The sequence below is a fragment of the Emys orbicularis genome, chromosome 8, assembly GCF_028017835.1.
Source record: "Emys orbicularis isolate rEmyOrb1 chromosome 8, rEmyOrb1.hap1, whole genome shotgun sequence".
NCBI classification, from domain to species: domain Eukaryota; kingdom Metazoa; phylum Chordata; order Testudines; family Emydidae; genus Emys; species Emys orbicularis.
The window spans coordinates 39,384,987-39,403,137 of NC_088690.1; the positions used below are offsets into that span (position 1 = coordinate 39,384,987).

Consider the following 18,151-nt stretch of genomic DNA (forward strand, 5'->3'; position numbering starts at 1 on the left):
GAGAATGAAGTGAAACCAACCGTAAACAAGTCTCAGTGGCATAGTCCAAGCTGAGAGAAATGCAAAAGAGAAACTAACAGCATGAGACAGGGACTTTAGAGGTATAAAATGCTTTTATCTCGTGTAAATCCCTGGTGATGTCGATTACACAGGGAAGGAAATTGGTTTGATATACATTTTAACCTGGCTGTGTCTGTAAGGCAGCGTTCAACGTCTTTCCCGTAGGGAGTGGAGAATTCTGCTGTGCAGTTCTGTGAGTCATCTACGCTCACACTCATCCCAAATGTGTCAGATGCTACCTCTGGAAGTGAATGCATTCCCCAAGCAGATCATTGGAGCACTAGGTTCCCCAGGCTCTCAACTTTGGTACCCAGCCATGGCTGCTCCTGGCAAGGCAGTGACACTGTGGGGAGGGCAGCAGCTGCAGCCACAGTTACAGCTGGGGTCTCTCCTCTGGGCAGCACTGAGCGCACAGAACGCCTGAATTCCTCATTCTTCCAGGTATAGAGCAACGGGTTGAATGCAGACAGGGAGCAGAAGAGCAGCCAGCTGGTCACCTGCAGTGCCCGGGGCACGGACTGCAGGAAGAAGCCCAGCAGGCTCACCCAGACCACAGGCTGGGTGTCCAGGAGGAAGACACAGCACAGGAGCAGCACGGAGACGCTGCTGAGGCGCCGCTGAACCCGGCGGGCAGGTGGTGGGGCAGCAGGGAAGGGCAGCTGATGCAGGAGGTGGAAGTTGAGGACGCTGACCCGTTTGACGCTGACCCGCACCCGTCTCATGATGCCCAGGTAACAATGGAGCAGCAGCACGGTCTGGCTGAGCATGGCCAGTGCTACCAGCAGGGCAGTGTAGTGTGAACTGCTGCTGGCACTGCTGATCTCCTGCTGGGATGACTGCTGTGAGAGCCATTGTGTCCAGAGCCCAGGCAGCAGTAGCACCAAGACCAGTGCAAGTCCCCAGGAAAGTCCGATCATCCACCCTGTGCGCCTCTGCTGGTAGAGTGCCTGGTAAGTGCTGGGTGCCTTGGTGATCAGCACATACCGGTTGAGGGCCACCAGCAGGTGGGAGAGCAGGGAGACAGTGAGGCCAAGGCCAAGGAGCCCACCCCGCAGCAGCCTGTATTCTGCTGAATGAGCAGAAGAGGAGCTAGGTGGCAACAGCCCCAGCACCGCTTCCTGCGGCATCCAGAGGGCACAGACACTCAGGTCAGCTACACAGCCGTTCACGATGAAGGCATTGCTGGTGGTCTGTAGCTTCTTGAAGGAGAAGACCAGGTAAATGACCATCACATTGGATAAGGTCCCCACGAGGGCTAACAGCGAATAGATGAGAGACAAGGAGATTCTGGTCCCCGCAGATTCTTCACACAGCAGCAGCAGAGAGGAGCTCGCACTCCAAACAGAAGAGGAAGAAAAGTTGGACATCTTGTTGAATGCAGCTCAGCTTCAACTCCTCTGCGCAAATCCCATCCTTATCTGGTCAGGAGGCTGTGAAGCAGAGACACAGACCATGCAGCAGAGAGAAGCCAGAGCATTCAGCTAGGAGGATCCACAGCAGGTAGAGGCATGTTTCAGAGCACACAAGATCCAGAGCAGGCAGCTAGCAAGAACGGTTCAGGGCAGGCAGCTAGCAGCATCCAGGGCAGGCAGCTAGCAATAGGTGGTCCAGAGCAGGTCCAGGGCAGCAGCTAGCAGGGATGGCTTAGAGCATGCATCAAGCAAGGATGGTTCAGGGCAGGCAGCAGCAAGGATGCTCCAGCTGTGAAAATACCAAGAGAAGCAGCACTCTGCAATCAACAGCAACAAGAACAGCAGCAGCTGCTATGAAGCCTTGCAGCTTTTTTCTGCACTACAGTACGTACACCGTACATCACTCCAGGAAAATTCAGCCCTTCCGCTCTTCATGAATTATTCAGCAGATTTTCTACTTGCAAAAGCAGGAGAAAAAAACCCCAGCTTGCTCTGAAAATACTGCAGTTACACCGACTGATTTTTCTCCCTGCCTCACCAGCTCCATGGCTCTAATACCACCTTATATTTACACAGCACCTTTCATCCTCAATAAGCTTTACAGACTTGGATAGACTTCATTCACCTGCCTCTGAAACACAGTCTATCTGGGGTAGAAACTCCCGTGCTAACTATTCACTTTAACAGATTTCTTCTGATTCACATTGTTAGGAAGCTTTCTGTGCATCTATAAACATTTATTTTTTAAAAAGTATAATTTTGGAGCAGGTTTCTAGTAGCAACATGCTCTTTGAATTAAACTCCCCTCATTTATTATAGATGATGCCTTGTCAAAAGAATACTTTTCGTTTTAGGGAGCTAAGCCCCAAATGCATATAATTTTGGTGGGGGGAAGGAAATGAGACTGTGGAATACACGGAAATCTATTACACATCCTCTGCTCTGGCTCTATCACGACTCTTCACTGTGAACAGTTTAGTGTTACAAACATGGATCCTGACCTTGCAGCCCTTACTCCTACGAATAATCCTACTGAAAGCATATGATGAGGTTTCCAGGAGCAGGAACCTGATACAAACAAGTGCAAGTTCCATATTCGACATCACAAACTGGTGTTAATTCCACACAAACCCTTTCTATGGTCCATCTGAGGGTTATCAGGAGTAGTATGGGGATGAAAAAGGGATAGCTACAGATTCAGTTTTTTCACCACAGTGGCACAAAGGGAATGAAGACTGGCTGTATCTCCACAGCTGAGGGTATCCCAGGCATGTGCATGTAGAGACAACACAGCTGCTTTGTAATATGTCTTAAAGGGTGCAGAGTGTTGGGGGGGAGCACCTTCCAGGTTTGCGATACCCAGCATAATCAGCATGCCTGCGTTTCTGGAGTGCAGTACATTCGCTCATCAGCCAGTACAGGATATCCAAAAAGCCGTGACCTGTGAATCTGACCCATACCTTTACTTTCCTGTGAAAATGAGTCAAAAGTGCCACTCATGACCAAAATAGCCAATGCCTCATTGGGAAAGCCAATGCCTCATTTCTCCATCAAGCAAACAATAGTCTAACTTCAATAGGACTACTCATGTTCTTAAAGTTAAGGACATACTTAAGTGCTTTGCTGGATCAGGGCCTAAATGTAGTAGTAGTTCGTACTTGCAAACTGAAAAACCCACACTGGATACAAAAGTTCTAGCCAACTACCACCCAGTATCAAAACCCCTGTTCCCAAGCAATCTCTTAGAGAAGCTAGCCAAAGGCTACTATAAGCGTATCTACCTGAAGCTAATATCCTAAACCTGGCACAATCTGGCTTCATGCCAAGATATGGGTCTTAAACCTCTTTAGTGACACTGATGAATGATCTGCTATCAATGGATGGAGAGCAGACATTCATCATCATATTCCTGGACCTTTCTGCAACATTCAGCGCTGTCAACCATGTGATACTGCTGTCCCGCCTGAGAGAGGTCGCATGAGTCTAAGGGAATGTGCTCAAATGATCTGAATTCTCCCTGGAAAGAGGCACCCAATGAGTAGTGACCAGAAACAGTACTTCCATTACTAGACACATACAAAACACTCTCTTACTTGTGAAGCTGAACAAGGATCAACTCCTTTGCTGTAACCAATATCTACATGCAACCACCATGTGAACTGGTCAGATGACATACTGCCAGCAATATGCAAACGACACTCAGCTCTACATATCCTTTTGGGGTGATGGTGGATAACCAGCTTCACTTGAGCTTCCATTGTGATGCTATGGCCAAAAGAACTAATGCAATTCTGGGATGCATAAACTGGGCAATCATGATTAGGAATAGAGAGGGTTTTTCCCCTCTATATTTGGCACTGGTGCGACTGCTACTGGAATACTGTGTCCAGTTAAGGTGCCCAGAATTCAGGAAGGATGTTGATAAATTGAAGAGGGTTCAGAAAAGAGCCATGAAAATAATTAATGGATTAGAAAACATGCCTTATAGTGATAGATTCAAGGAGCTTGATCTATTTAGCTTAGGAAAGAGAAGATTAAGGTCTGACTTGATTACAGTCTATAACAGGGGTAGGCAACCTATGGCACGCAAGCTGATTTTCAGTGGCACTCACACTGCCCGGGTCCTGGCCACCGGTCCGGGGGGCTCTGCATTTTAATTTAATTTTAAATGAAGCTTCTTAAACATTTTTAAACCTTATTTACTTTACATACAACAATAGTTTAGTTATATATTATAGATTTATAGAAAGAGACTTTCTAAAAACGTTAAAATGTATTACTGGCACGCGAAACCTTAAATCAGAGTGAATAAATGAAGACTTAGCACACCACTTCTGAAAGGTTGCCGACCCCTGGTCTATAAGTATCTAACTGAGAAACAAATATTTAACAATGGGGTCTTCAATCTGGCAGGGAAAGGTGTAACATGATCCAGTTGAAGCTACACAAATTTAGACTGGAAATAAGGTGTACATTTTTAATGGAGAGAGTAATTAACCATTGGCACATTTTACCATGGGTCACAGTGAATTCTCCATCACTGACAATTTTTAAATCAAGGTTGGATGTTTTTCTAAAAGATCTGCTCTAGGAATTATTTTGAGGAAGTTCTGTGGCCCGCGTTTTACAGGAGGTCAGACTAGATGATCACATAGGTCCTTTCTGGCCTTGGAATCCGTGGATCCATCACCACATATGACCAGCCCATTGCCACCAAGATGGCCCTGTGCTTGGGTGAGATCAACTCATGGACAAAGAAGAGCTGGTTGAAGCTGAACCGGAGCAAGTGGGCAGCGGAAAGCATTGTGATGAGTTTGCGGCCACAGTACAATCTCCTTTGGTTGACCTGCAATTGGTCAATTCAGCCCCTAGTTTAGGAGTGCTCCTAGATCCCTCACAGATGCTAAGCTCTGACATCGCAACATCCACAATTAATACTTTCTACCATTTCCAGATGGGTAGGAGACTCCATCTCATTGTGGCAAATGGTGACCTGATCTCAGTTATTCACGCTTTCACCACCTCCTGTCTGGACAACAGCATTGAGACATATCTGGGCATGAAGCCGTCTGCCTTTAGGAAACTCCACCTGGTACGAAACATTGCAGCACATCTCACCAACACTGGATACTGTGAACACATCAAATATTTTGTCCTCTGCTCCCTGCGCTGGCTTCCCATAGAATATCAAGTCAAGTTCAAGGCCTCAGTTCTTATTTTCAAAATGCTCAACAGCCTAGGCCCGGGTATTTAAAAGATTCCCTAAAGCTCCAGGGCAAAGGCTGTAGGCAACATTTCAGCTGTGCAGGAGACAGATCTTTATTGGAGGCTGGCCTCCTTCCAGCCCAAGAGCAAGGAGCATTCTTCGGACTTGCCTTTGCCAATATAAACGCATAGCAGCCCATACTTACACAACCCCTCTCCCTCCACAAAGCCCTATGAGAATAAAACATTTCACTGCACATACAATTCTCCCCCTGGTGAGAGGATAAGAGAACAAAGCACAAGTGGCAGATATTGGTCATGTTGCTTAATGCTCTACTTGATGGTGCTCAGCTACTACGGTGGTTAGTGCATTATAAAAACCTTCTGTAGACTGTAGAGTAGGAGGCATCACAGAGAGCAGCCTGGCAGAATCCTTCCCTACAGCCGGGGATCTCCAGCTCTAGCGCCTCCACTAATCACAGCAATGGTCTTATGGAAAAAGATGACCGTGGACTAAAGTAACCATTTAGGACTTCAAAAGTCAAAACCACCATCTTGGATTTCATACTGAAGCCCATAGACAGTCAGTGCAGCTTGCAGACTCAGTAGTGGTATGTATTCCAAGGAAAAATTCCACTTAAGTGAGCTGCCGCATCCTTGAGGTGTAGCTCCAGATTAGATTACTCTAACGTGACCAGTCTCAAGGTGACAAAAAGTATGCAGAAGCACAGCAAGGTCCACATCTGAAAAGCTGTTGCATGTGCTGCATGGAGTAAAGCTTGAAACACACACTTTTCACTATTGATACCATCTAAGTCACGAGCCCAATTTAAAAATAACGGCCACTCACCACCAGGTGGAGGGGCTGATACAACCTCCAGTCAGTTCTGGTTGCTTTCCCCAGTCTACTGTTGAAATCTTATTTTATGTCAACGTAAAATTAAAGCACGTGTATTTTAAACACCAACAGTGCATAACTTAACTTCTCTATAGTGTTAATACTATAGAATGTGCATTTCCTTAACATTATAGTGTATTTCCAAATACTATGTCACATTGCTCAGTGGTGGGTGATTGTCTCTTATGTTAGTAAGACCCAACTGTCATACATATGGAAGGATGATCCAGGGTGGGAAGCTTGGAGAACACAAACAGTCCAATTCATAGAAATATGTTGTAATGATTAACCGTTCCCAAAAAACTTTCCAGTACTTCTCTTCCAGCAGACTGCTGGCCTTTTGCACAGATTTGGTATGTTTCAAAGCAGAAAGAGCTCAGTTACATCAGCAGTCTCAGTTTCACTGTGGCAACTGATCTGTAGAAACTGGATAAACTTTGCCTGAAAAAGTCGGGCTCTCTGGACACAAGCCTTAGAGATGAACAAGGATATTAAAACAAGTTTCTAATGTGAAACTACAGAGAATGTGATACTCAAATTTTAATCGCTGGAAAACAGCTCATTGCAGCCTAATTGCTAATGACTCTATAATTCAAGATTTCCCATTTCACAGGTCAAAGTAATGCATTAGGCAGTACTATTGTAACAGCTATCACCATAAATTATAGCAAACTACAGTTTGAGGCTGAAACATTTCCTGAAAAGTGTGCTAGTTTCTCTGATCAGAAACTAGTTACTACTAGGTGCAAAATATATGTAATACATTCAGTTTTGTCACAGTAGCTTCCACACAGATTTTATTTAATAAGGGCCCACATGATTAAAATTAAGCATATGCTTCAGAGCTTTACTCAATCAGCATCTTAATCACTGCTTCTCTCTTATCTTTCCTTTCCACTGCACCTATGATACACTCAAGGTGAAACCTTGTTTAAGCTTCCCATGATTTAGAGGTCATAAGTGATAATAATAAATTTTGCATATGAGGTTCATCCCCAGTCATGATAGACAAGAGATGAACTTAGCTCCAATACTTTGTGATTGAAGGATATTTTCTAAATTGTAACAGGAAACATGTCCCCGGTGTGTGTACTTTAATACCCACATTTTAGAAAGATATTTAGTTTCATAGCAAGCTATCAATTAATGTGTTCCTTCCATTTGGACAACCAACATGTACTTGTACCTCTAACAGGATAGTGATCAAGTAATTGGCTGAGCTTGTCAGACCATACATTCAATTGGATGGCATTTCTCCATCTGTCTGTAATACAATAACTTTTGAACTCTGCAACTGCTCAATTCCAAAACTTCAGGGAATGTTCTAGACCTCAATCGCCAGAACCCTATTGCGTTTGGGGAAAAACAGACAATCAGAAGGGGTAAAATGAGGACACATTCCTAGATTCATAGAAACTAAGGCCAGAGGGGACCATTGTGATAATCTAGTCTGACCTTCTGTATAACACAGGCCATAGTTTGCCCTGAAAAAGTTCCTAGAGCAGATCTTTTAGAAAACCACCCATTCTTTAAAAATTGCCAGCAATGGAGAATCCACCACAAACCCTTGGTAAATTGTTCCAGTGGTTAATTACCCTCATGGTTAAAAATTTACACCTTATTTCCAGTCTGAATTTGTCTAGCTTCAACATTGGATCATGTTATACCTTTCTCTGCTACACAGAAGACGCCATTATCAAATATTTGTTCCCCATGTAGGTACATATAGATTGTAATCAATCACCCCTTAATCCTTCTGTATATTAAGCTAAATAGATTGAGCTCCTAAATCCATCACCATATGGCATGTTTTCTAATTCCTCCAATCATTCTCGTGGCTTTTCTCTGAACCCTCTTTAATTTACCAATATTCTTTGTGAATAGCAGGCACCAGAACTGGGCACAGTATTGCAGTAGCAGTCACACCAGTGCCAAATACAGAGGTGAAATAACCTCTATACTCCTACTTGAGATTCCCCTGTTTATGCATCCAAGGATCCCATTAGCCCTCTTGGGCACAGTGTCACATCAGCAGCTCATGTTCAGCTGATGAACTACCATGACCCCCAAATCTTTTTCAGTCACTGCTTCCCAGGATAGAGGCCCGCATCCTGTAAGTATGGCCTGCAATCTTTGTTTCCAGATATATATGTTTACATTTAGCTGTATTAAAACACTGTTTGCTTGCACCCAGCTTACCAAGTGATCCAGATCACTCCATAGCATTGACTTGTCCCATTCATTATTTATCACCCCATCAATTTGTGTCTCATCTGCACACTTTATCAGGGAGGTTTTATGTTTTCTTCCAGGTCACTGATAAAAATGTTAAACAGCACAGGGCCAAGAGCCAAGCTCCATTAGAGACGCACCATCTGGATGATGATTCCCTCTTTACAACTACATTGAGTCCTATCAGTTGGCCAGTTTTTAACCCATTGAACATATACCAGGTTCATTTTACATTGTTCTAGCTTCTTAATCAAAATGTCACGTGGTACCAAGTCAAATGCCTTACAGAAGTCCAAAAGGTAAAAGTGTTGATGCAATACTTATCAACCAAACTTGTAATCTAATTTAAAAAATCCAGTATCATGTTAGGATCTATTTTGCATAAATCCATGTTGATTGACATTAATTATATTACCCTCCATTTTTATTAATAAATTCCCCTATCAGCCAATCCATTATTTTGCCTGAGATCAATGTCAGACTGATAGGCCTATAATTACCCGGGTCATCCCATTCATCCTCTTAAAATATTGGCACATTAGTTTCTGCCTATTGGCACTTCCCCAGTGTTCCAAGACTTTGAAAATCAACATTAATGGTCTAGCGAGCGCCTTAGCCAACTCTTTCGAAACTCAGATGTAAGTTATCCAGACTTGCTGATTTAAAAATGCCTAGCTCTAGTAGCTGCTGTTTAACATCCTGCTGAGATGCTAGCACAGAGGCAGGCAAACTTTTTGGCTTGAGGGCCGCATTGGGTTTTGGAAATTGTATGGAGGGACGGTTAGGGGAGGGGGTCGTAGCCCGGCCCCCACCCTTATCCGCCCCCCCCCCGGGACTCCTGCCCCATCCAACCCCCCCATTCCCTGATGGCCCCTCTGGAACTCCTGCCCCATCCAACCACCCCTTCTCTCTGTCCCCTGACTGCCCCGGGAACCCCTGCCCCTGACTGCCCCCCGCCGGCCCATCCAATCTCCCCTCTCCTTCCTGACTGCCCCCCCCCGGGACCCCTGCCCCATCCAACCATCCCTTCTCCCTGTCCCCTGACTGCCCCCCCGGGACCCCTGCTCCTGACTGCCCCCCGCCACCTCTGACCACCCCAACCCCTATCCACACCCCTGCCCCCTGCCCACCCCCCAAACTCCCCTGCCCTATATCCAACCCCTCCCTGTTTCCTGCCCTCTTACTGCGCTGCCTGGAGCACCAGTGGCTGGTGGCGCTACAGCTGCGCTGCCCGGCTGGAGCCAGCCAAGCACTGCGCAGCACAGAGCACTGGGTCAGGCCGGGCTCTGCAGCTGCGCTGCCCCAGGAGCTCGCAGCCCCGCCACCCAGAGCACTGCGCCGGCGATGGAGCAAGCTGAGGCTGCGGGGGAAGGGGAACTGCAGGGGAGAGGCCGGGGGCTAGCCTCCCCAGCCGGGAGCTCAGGGGCCGGGCAGGAGGGTCCTGCGGGCTGTAGTTTGCCCACCTCTGTGCTAGCAGAATGGAAAGTGTTATCATATGAAATGACATCATCTGTTTTTTTCCCCAGATACAGAACACCAAGACCCTACCATCTGATTGAAGCTGTGGCTCTGCCAAGCACTTCTGCAATTGTCTATACATGAAACCACTGGTTGATGGCACCCATTAATACCTTGCAGCCTAACAATACTCCATGTCATCTCTGCTCATCCTCCCAATAGAGTCAACATGCTGACACCCTGAATGATTCCCAGACATGATCTACCTTAATGCTCTCCCAAGCAAACAACAGAGGAGAATGTGGGAAGGGAGGGGGAGAGCTGGGAGGAAATTGAGGCACATGCACAACCCCTGCTGGGAGTGTAGAATGGGGGACCTGGTATGGAGGGAGGGGAGGTGTGGGGGGGGGGTCCAGAAATTGGGGGACTGGATTTCAGAGAGCTGCTGTTACAGGAGAACAAGGGAATGAGGGCATACAGAACCCTCAATGGGGGATGAATGGGGGATTCTGTAGTGGGGGCACACAGGACCCCTAGTGGGGAGTTTGGGGGATGGGAGCGTACAGAGACCCCTTCTGACCAAGGGTGTGAAGGCTGCACAGCTTTCTGCCTTACATTGCAACATCCCCAGCAAGCCAGTCTGCCTAACAGGCAGGCCTGTGCTTTGCTTTCCCCCTCTAAGGGCAATGACCAGTGCATGGCCAGTAGTTACCACCCAGCTCTTTCTAAGCAAGCACCTTTATTCTAAAAGTAATCGCATGATAGGTGCTGGAACTAGGGGTGCTGCCGCATCCCCTGGCTTGAAGTGGTTTCCATCATATACAGGGTTTACAGTTTGGTTCAATGTCTCTCAGCACCCCCACTATACAAATTGTTCCAGCACCCCTGAGCATGACAGAAAGAAAACACTGGAAAAAAGTTCCTATCTACATGTTAAAAGCTTTCAAGAGGTCACCAATCAGTCTCATGGGGCTCAGGCAGGCCAAAGTCTTTCCAAACCTTTTGCAAGGGTTGGGCCTCCCCTTGCACAGAAGATCCTGTCTGTTTGCTGGACTAGGAAGAAGGCCATGGGTCATTTAAAACCCAGTCTTTTTATATCAAAAAGCCTTTGCCTGTTGGCCTCTGGGAAATCCAGTTGGAACCAGTATATGCAAGTCCCACATGAGGTGGTACCCTTCTGGAGGTGTTTACAACCTGAGGGATTCACCTTAACCACTCACCCCCTCCCTGCCCCCGAATTCTTAGTTGCTGCTGGAGATGTGGCAATTTTCCTCCCCTGGAATTACACCCTAAAGTCATTCATACACTTGGTCCCCCAAGATATGCAGTCGGAATATCTGTCTATGGGATGAAGGGGGCACACAGACCCGCCCCCCCCCCCAGTATAGGGAGTGGGAAGATAGCAGCACACAGATCCCCCAGGCATGAGGGAGAGGGTGGGGACAGTTGCAGGGTATCCCTGGAATAGAGGGGTATGAAAGGTGGCACACAGGGAGCATGTGAAAGTAGGAAATGGAGGAATGCAGGGAGCCACTGGCGGGTGCAATGAGCTTGGCTGACAGAAATGGCAAAGCATGTGACCCTCTAGTTTTTAGGAAACCAGAAAAGGTGAGGCCCATGTATAGTCTGGGGTGGGGGAGGGGTTAGTCCACCAGCTTGGGGACAAAACAGTCAGTCCTGCCCAACTCAGTTTTAGCCTTCTACACAGGCTCTTGAACTCTTCTGCTACACAGCCATTAAAAAAATACAGAAAAGTAACAGTCCTGCCCTGCCTCCCTCCCTCTCTTGCAATGTTGCCCTCCTCACCTGTAAGTCCTGTCTGCACTCAAAGGGTACGTCTACACTTACCTCCGGGTCCGACGGCAGGCAATCGATGTTCTGGGATCGATTTATCACGTCTTGTCTAGACGCGATAAATCGATCCCGGAAGTGCTCGCCGTCGACGCCGGTACTCCAGCTCAGCGAGAGGAGTACGCAGCATCGACGGGGGAGCCTGCCTGCAGCGTCTGGACCCGCGGTAAGTTCGGACTAAGGTACTTCGAATTCAGCTACAATTTGCGTACCTTAGTCCGAAGTGGGGGGGTAGTGTGGACCAGGCCAAAGGGAACCACCCTCCTGCAACAACCCTCTTGCTTCCAGGCTCAACTTCCCCTAACGAAGCTGGAGCCTCATCTTTTACCTTGGGGCTACTGCCCCAGCATTCTGCGCACCAGGTGTTCCCAGCTTTGGTCAGTTCTTTCTTCCAAGCTCCTCACTGGCAGCTCAGTTACTGCTCTCACTTCAGGTCTCCCTCAGCTCTTTCCCTCGGACAACTCTGTTAATTCTTTCTCTCTCAGTTCTGACTCCCCTACCTTCCCTCTAGGGCCTAGGTACCCTTATTTAAAAGCCTAACAGGAATGGGGTGGGGATCATCTGACCAGCCACATGTGCACTAGCATTTTCCCTCTTAAAAGGCCAGCATCACCCTGTGACAAGAATTCCGAACAGGTTCTAGAGGAGACTAGCAGCCTTACTGTGCTTTATACAACTTGGCTCTGACAGATGTCAGTATTAATGAAGGCATAGGCTGTACTTACGTATTTTTTAATAAGACAGGGATTGCACCACTCAAACACTGTATAGAGTTTATTGCCTTCAATGTTGTAGTGAAGCAATTAATGCATCAAAATGGCAGTGAATGACAGACCCAAAGAAAGAAGTGCAATTTCAGCTCTTAGATCAGCACTTAACTTTTTTTAGTAGTTGGCCTGAGCCTGAAGTAATTCGGAACATGTCCAACATAGGGCAGCCATTATTTGGTTGAATTCAGGGAAAGAGACCTCTTCATTGCACACAGGTACCACAGAACTGAAAGTAATATAAATACCTAGATATTGGAATTCAGAGGACTCCAGTTCTGCTCCTGGCCTGGCCACTGCTTTAAAGCATGGCCTCAGGCAAGTAACATCCTCTCTGCATCACTTCCCCATTTGAAAAATGGAGTAATTATACAGCAAATACTTCATCTGTCACAGGAGCATTGTGCAGGTTAGTTCAATTTTTGTAGTGCTTTGAAACACATAACACAATACAGGTACTAAGCATCATTATCGAAGCAGATCTGTATTTAGATCTGACTGTGGACAGAAGTCAGCTTTCATCAAAGGAGGACATGTTTTTCTTTTTTGTAACTGAGGATCTAGTAAAAGCAATATTTTTGAGGTTCTGGTGGACACAGAGTCTGCTATTGGGAAGAATATTGATAGGAGCTAAGTACACTATTCTGTATGCATGAAGGAACAGGAGTAGTACCTTTAATAATTGTCCTTGTATAGAGGTCATTTGCTTAACCATATGACAAATTTCATTATAGTATTGTTCTTTTTATAATCACTGTATTCTTACATTATTGACTGAACACAGCCTCAGGCACTCAAAGTGAAGAACTCTCTGGCTGTCACTTTTTCTAAAGAGAATGGCTTTCTGTACCCAGATCTTTTTGTGAAATTCAAATTCTCTCTTAAAAATGCATTATATACAACAGTAAAATTATGGTCTTTTGAAAAAGCAGTTTAATATTATGTTGTTAAGAGTCAACTACATTCTTGTACAATAACTGACAAAAGCCAGAGTAAAATCTGAGTAAGAGAGATGAAAGAACAAAGGAGGCAGCTGACTTATATAAGCATTGCATTTTTTTATTGTTGATTAGCAGTGTGTCTACACTTCAAAATAGAACAAAATATGTATTTTTATGAGGGCAATCTATTCATAACAAAATACAAACAATTTTATAGGAGGTAGAATTACCTTACAATTAATCTAACAATCATTCATATACAGTATATCATTATGTGTCTATATATGCATGCACAAACATATGCTACTTGGTGTGTGTATACATCACATATACACAAGGCAATTGCATGTAAATTTTATTCAGTGATTTAAATAGCTGCATTCAACATGGTTTACGTAACTATAGGGATGTTCATTATGACTGTTTCCCTTCAAAATGTCATCTAAATTTATGTTTTTTTTCCATAATAAAACATTAAATTATCATAACTTCATTTGCTGCCCCCCTTCCCTCTCCCAGCGCCTACCTGTATTTTTACTCAGGTTAGTCCACTCAATGTACTTTAACAATGAGGACTGAACGTTTGGCCTAATATTTCCTCCTCAGCTTTCTGTAACAAGTGAAAAGACTTGTAGCTGACAATTTTGTGTTTTATTTCTGCATTCCGAATTTTACTGATCATTCATTTCAGAATCAAATTAGTGCTTTTTTTTTCAAAAGCACTTTCTTTTTTTGCAGATTTATGTACGTGATGATATCACCAAGACACTTTCTCCTATAAATACAGGAGAAATAGTTCTGTTATAGTAAAGTACTACAAACCTCATCTGCTAACATTGTTTGAAATGCTTTCAGTAAGTTTTATTCCTAATTAACTCTAAGTAGATCTACAAGTCCAAGGTTGTCTGTACCACTGGTGAAATTAGCTTGTGGTGTAACAATAATTAATAACTAACAATAGAGTATAGTCAAGAAAATGTTTCAAAAAGATATTAACTGACTTGCAAACTGTAATGCAAATAATTTTTTTCTTCCATGTCCAAATCTGTGGCAACATTTTTTGCCATCCAAGTTGCACACCTGGCTATTGTTATAAGCAGGTGTGCAACTCCACCCCATTCAATGGAATTGCGCTGCTTATGTCCGTTCTGAATTTGGCCTTTCTTTTCATGCAGTTTAAATGCACAGCAGAAGGTTCATTCTGATTTATGTTCGATTTTAAAACTGCTACAACACAAATGTAACTATAGGCTAGACCAAATGGTACACACATTTAGCAATGCTGAAAGTAAAAAGCTAAGAGTAAAACATCCCTTTAAAATAAATTATCAGAGGAAAATGTTAGTAATATAGCATAATTATTAGCTATATTATTTTTTCTTTCAAAAGGAGGACATATGATGATAGGAATGTTGGGTTTTCCGTAATCCACAAGTAGCTATTTTAAGTTCCTTTTAGGATGACCATATGGAACATTAGCAGCTGACAGCTGAAAGGAAAACTTGATGATATACCAAGCTCTATCAGATGATACAACTAACTAGCTTTCCAACTAAGTTACTTAAAGCAGATTAGTTGCTAAAAACAAACTGAGCTTGAAGCAGTAACAATGGACCCATAAATAAAACCAAAAATGGTTTTGTTCATAAAATGTTTTCATATACTGTAGATAAACCTTAAAATATATTTAAAAATATATATTTTTGGTAGCAAAGAAGTGAAGAAACCTAAATCAAAATATATTCTAATTTTTACATAATTATATATATTTATATTTTACCAAAATACTCTTTTTCTTAATACATACATATTGTAACACTGTATACACAAATGTAATTATAAATGTATTATTGAAATCCATTAGAAATACCCTCAAGTCAGAGTCAACTTTAAAATTTTCCAGCTGTATACAAAATTGTTAAAATTTAACTTCAGTGCATTTGCAGTAGTCATTAATCAGAAATCTCTGGCTGTTCAAAGTCTCTGCTGGGTGTCTTAGTTTAATGTTTTAATGTATCTAGGGATGAAGAGTTCTCCTCTCAGTGAGCAGTTTCTTTCCCTCAACATTGCTCCTCCATGAAGAAATGGGATTTTAAGAGTTGAACAGCTTTCATCGAAGCAGCAAGGCTTTAGTACTGAACATATTCAGACTGAAGGGACTGTGCAGAGGAGAAACAGAAACTGGTATTAACATTCAGTTAAAGAGAAATCACTTTAAACAACACACAACCTGTATCTTCAAATCAAGAAATTGTATTTATATTAAGAAAAAACAACAGATTAAACCATAGAGGAAAACAGGAATATTCCAAGGTCTGCTGTACACATGCCAAAAAATGAATGTATTTTGGACTATAATATAGCAAATACACCAAAAATGGGCAAGAGCTATATAAAATAGATGCATTTTTTCTGGCATGTAGATTTATATTTACTAGCTTTTTTTGGTCAGTTTATGCTGAAGTGTTAGGTAACAGCATTACTTTTAAATGTTTTTAGGTATCAAGAGGTATAGTTTGAGAGTAACTGGAATACAAAATTCTTTAAAGATGTAACTAGAATTGTCCTTTTATATAATTCATTATATTTTAATTCAATTACTTCTAATACAGAGAATTCTAGGAGTTTTTTTTGTTTCCCTTTTTAATGAAAATCTTATGAAATTCAAATCCAAAATACAGACAATGCCCTTAAAACTGATCTCAATAGAAAAAATGTGATTGCAGTTATTGTAATTTAATTGTTTTCATTTACTCTCAAACAATGAGAATGAAAATGCTACTAAAATATACAATGCACTCTACAGATTTTGATTCAGATGACTCGGGAAACATGTAAGGTATGGGCAATTACTGTGAAAGGAAGCAAGAAAGCAGCACATAATTAAATACACTGGAACATTCTAGAGATAATTAGGAAAAGGAAAAAAAAACAAAAAAGAGAAAGGACTGTGAATAGTTTTTGCAAGCAGTTAACATGGAGTAGCAGATAGAAAATTAGTACAGCTAAGAGGAAGGCATGATGATCTTTACTGGTTGGTTTATCTGCATCTGGTTACCCATAATATTTAACAACTATTCAATCTTGCAATTGGTAGTGTATCAGTTAAAAACTAATATGACTTTATATTAAAAAGGATTGTAAAATTCAGATTGACACGGTCTAACTGTATTTCTGTCTGTATTTCTTCCAATACAGATGTGATCTGTGTCATAGTTCTGTTAGAGCAGTAGCTTTGTAATTAACAAAGATATGTAAATATTTACCAATTCTAATAAAATTATATTGATGAATAAAAATTACTTTTACACTGAAGGTTCAGCTCAGTTGCCCTTAGAATATATTTGAAAAACAATTATAAACAACTATATCAAAATATACTTAAAGAGTAGCAATGCAATAGGATTACAGAGGACTGTTGGGAAAAGACCCCAGCTTTCCCTAGTGTGAACTCCAAGGAAGCTAAGAATCTCAGAGATTTATCCAAAGGCTGATTCAAGATGATGTTTTAAAAAGTGATTAAACACCATTAATTCATCCATAGGCTAGATTACCATCCACAATAGAGCTAAGTGAAAAAATAGTTTAAAAATCCCCCCAAAAATTAAGTTAAAAAAAAAAAAACATTTCAGAAAGCCTATATATCTGTTCAAACACACATGCTTTTATTGAGTTTGATAATCACAGATATAACTCCAAGATATTTGGCACACCATGGATGTTACTGACAGCATCTGAGAGCTTTCTTTCATATGTAAAAAACCACTTTCTATATAAATTTTTGAACAGCTTTCACTAGAATAGCAAGGCTTTAGTAATGAATATATTCAGATTGAAGGGACTGTGTCTTTATATATGAGACTAAATATATAAAGACAGGTAATTGTAAAAGAAAGAAAAGACAGAAAGAGGTCTTTAAAATTGCAAACTACTTTACTACAGATGTTAGGACCACAATGGAATTGAAAACCTGCACCATGCTATTTTTTCGGGCAATTGTGCCAGATTAGCAGCACTGTTAAGAGAGTCTGTGAGGCAATCCTTTACTGTATGTACTTGATGTTGTCTATTTCTGTTTATCCACGAAAACTTAAGATTTCTGCTGGTCTCAAAGCTATTTTAAGACCATTTTATTAAAAGAACATTTTATTGACTGAAATGTAGTCACTGTGGAATGGTAAAGTTCTTGCAGTGATCTCTTAAAGACTAAATTCAAAGTAGAGCTGACTAACAACTTCCATCACAAACTTGAAAGCTTAAAAATTAATTCTATACAATTTGGCATTTCATAATAATGGATGATTCTTTAGCTTTTGATAGGTGCACGATGACCAGACAGCAATTAGGAATGGGTCATTAGTTGACTCAAAGAACTAAGAACAGCACATCATTACTTAATAGTAAATTGTAACTCATGATTCTGGAATCACAATTTAAGTAACATTTTAATTCTGGGATTCAAGCCGCAATTCTTGATATTAGAAGATCTGTGCTTTAGCACAACATGGAATATCAGAATGTGAAAGATAAAAATCCATAGCAACATATCAAAAAGAAGAACAAATATGTATATAGCACATGTACAGAGAGATTCAAACACTGATCGCTTGTTTTGGTTTGTCTTTTAAATGCTTGTCACAGATGGGTAGGAGTTTCTGTCTTGTGATGTACACTGCTGTTTTCAGCATCTCCACCTCCTCATCATTTCTACTTAATAGCAATAAAAGATCTTCCTCCCACTGTTCTAAATCATTTTCTAAGTACAGTGAAGAACTAAACTGGATTTAAAAAATGGTAATTTCCTCTCACATACATTATCATTTGGAC

At 42.4% G+C, this 18,151-nt stretch overlaps 2 protein-coding genes across 2 annotated transcripts in view; both read right to left on the reverse strand.

The window, feature by feature from the left end:
* Positions 1-329: 329 nt before the first annotated feature.
* On the reverse strand, positions 330-1,427 carry GPR88 (G protein-coupled receptor 88). The gene has a single exon (XM_065410146.1). It carries the CDS (start codon positions 1,425-1,427, stop codon positions 330-332), a length of 1,098 nt encoding a protein of 365 aa, XP_065266218.1.
* A 13,973-nt stretch (positions 1,428-15,400) lies between these two features.
* The window catches only part of CDC14A (cell division cycle 14A), a 149,370-nt gene continuing 146,619 nt past the window's right edge, over positions 15,401-18,151 (reverse strand). The window contains exon 16 of the mRNA XM_065409094.1: positions 15,401-15,483. Coding sequence (XP_065265166.1) covers positions 15,454-15,483 — 30 coding nt within the window. The 3' untranslated portion in view covers positions 15,401-15,453. The remainder of the gene's footprint in view (positions 15,484-18,151) is intronic.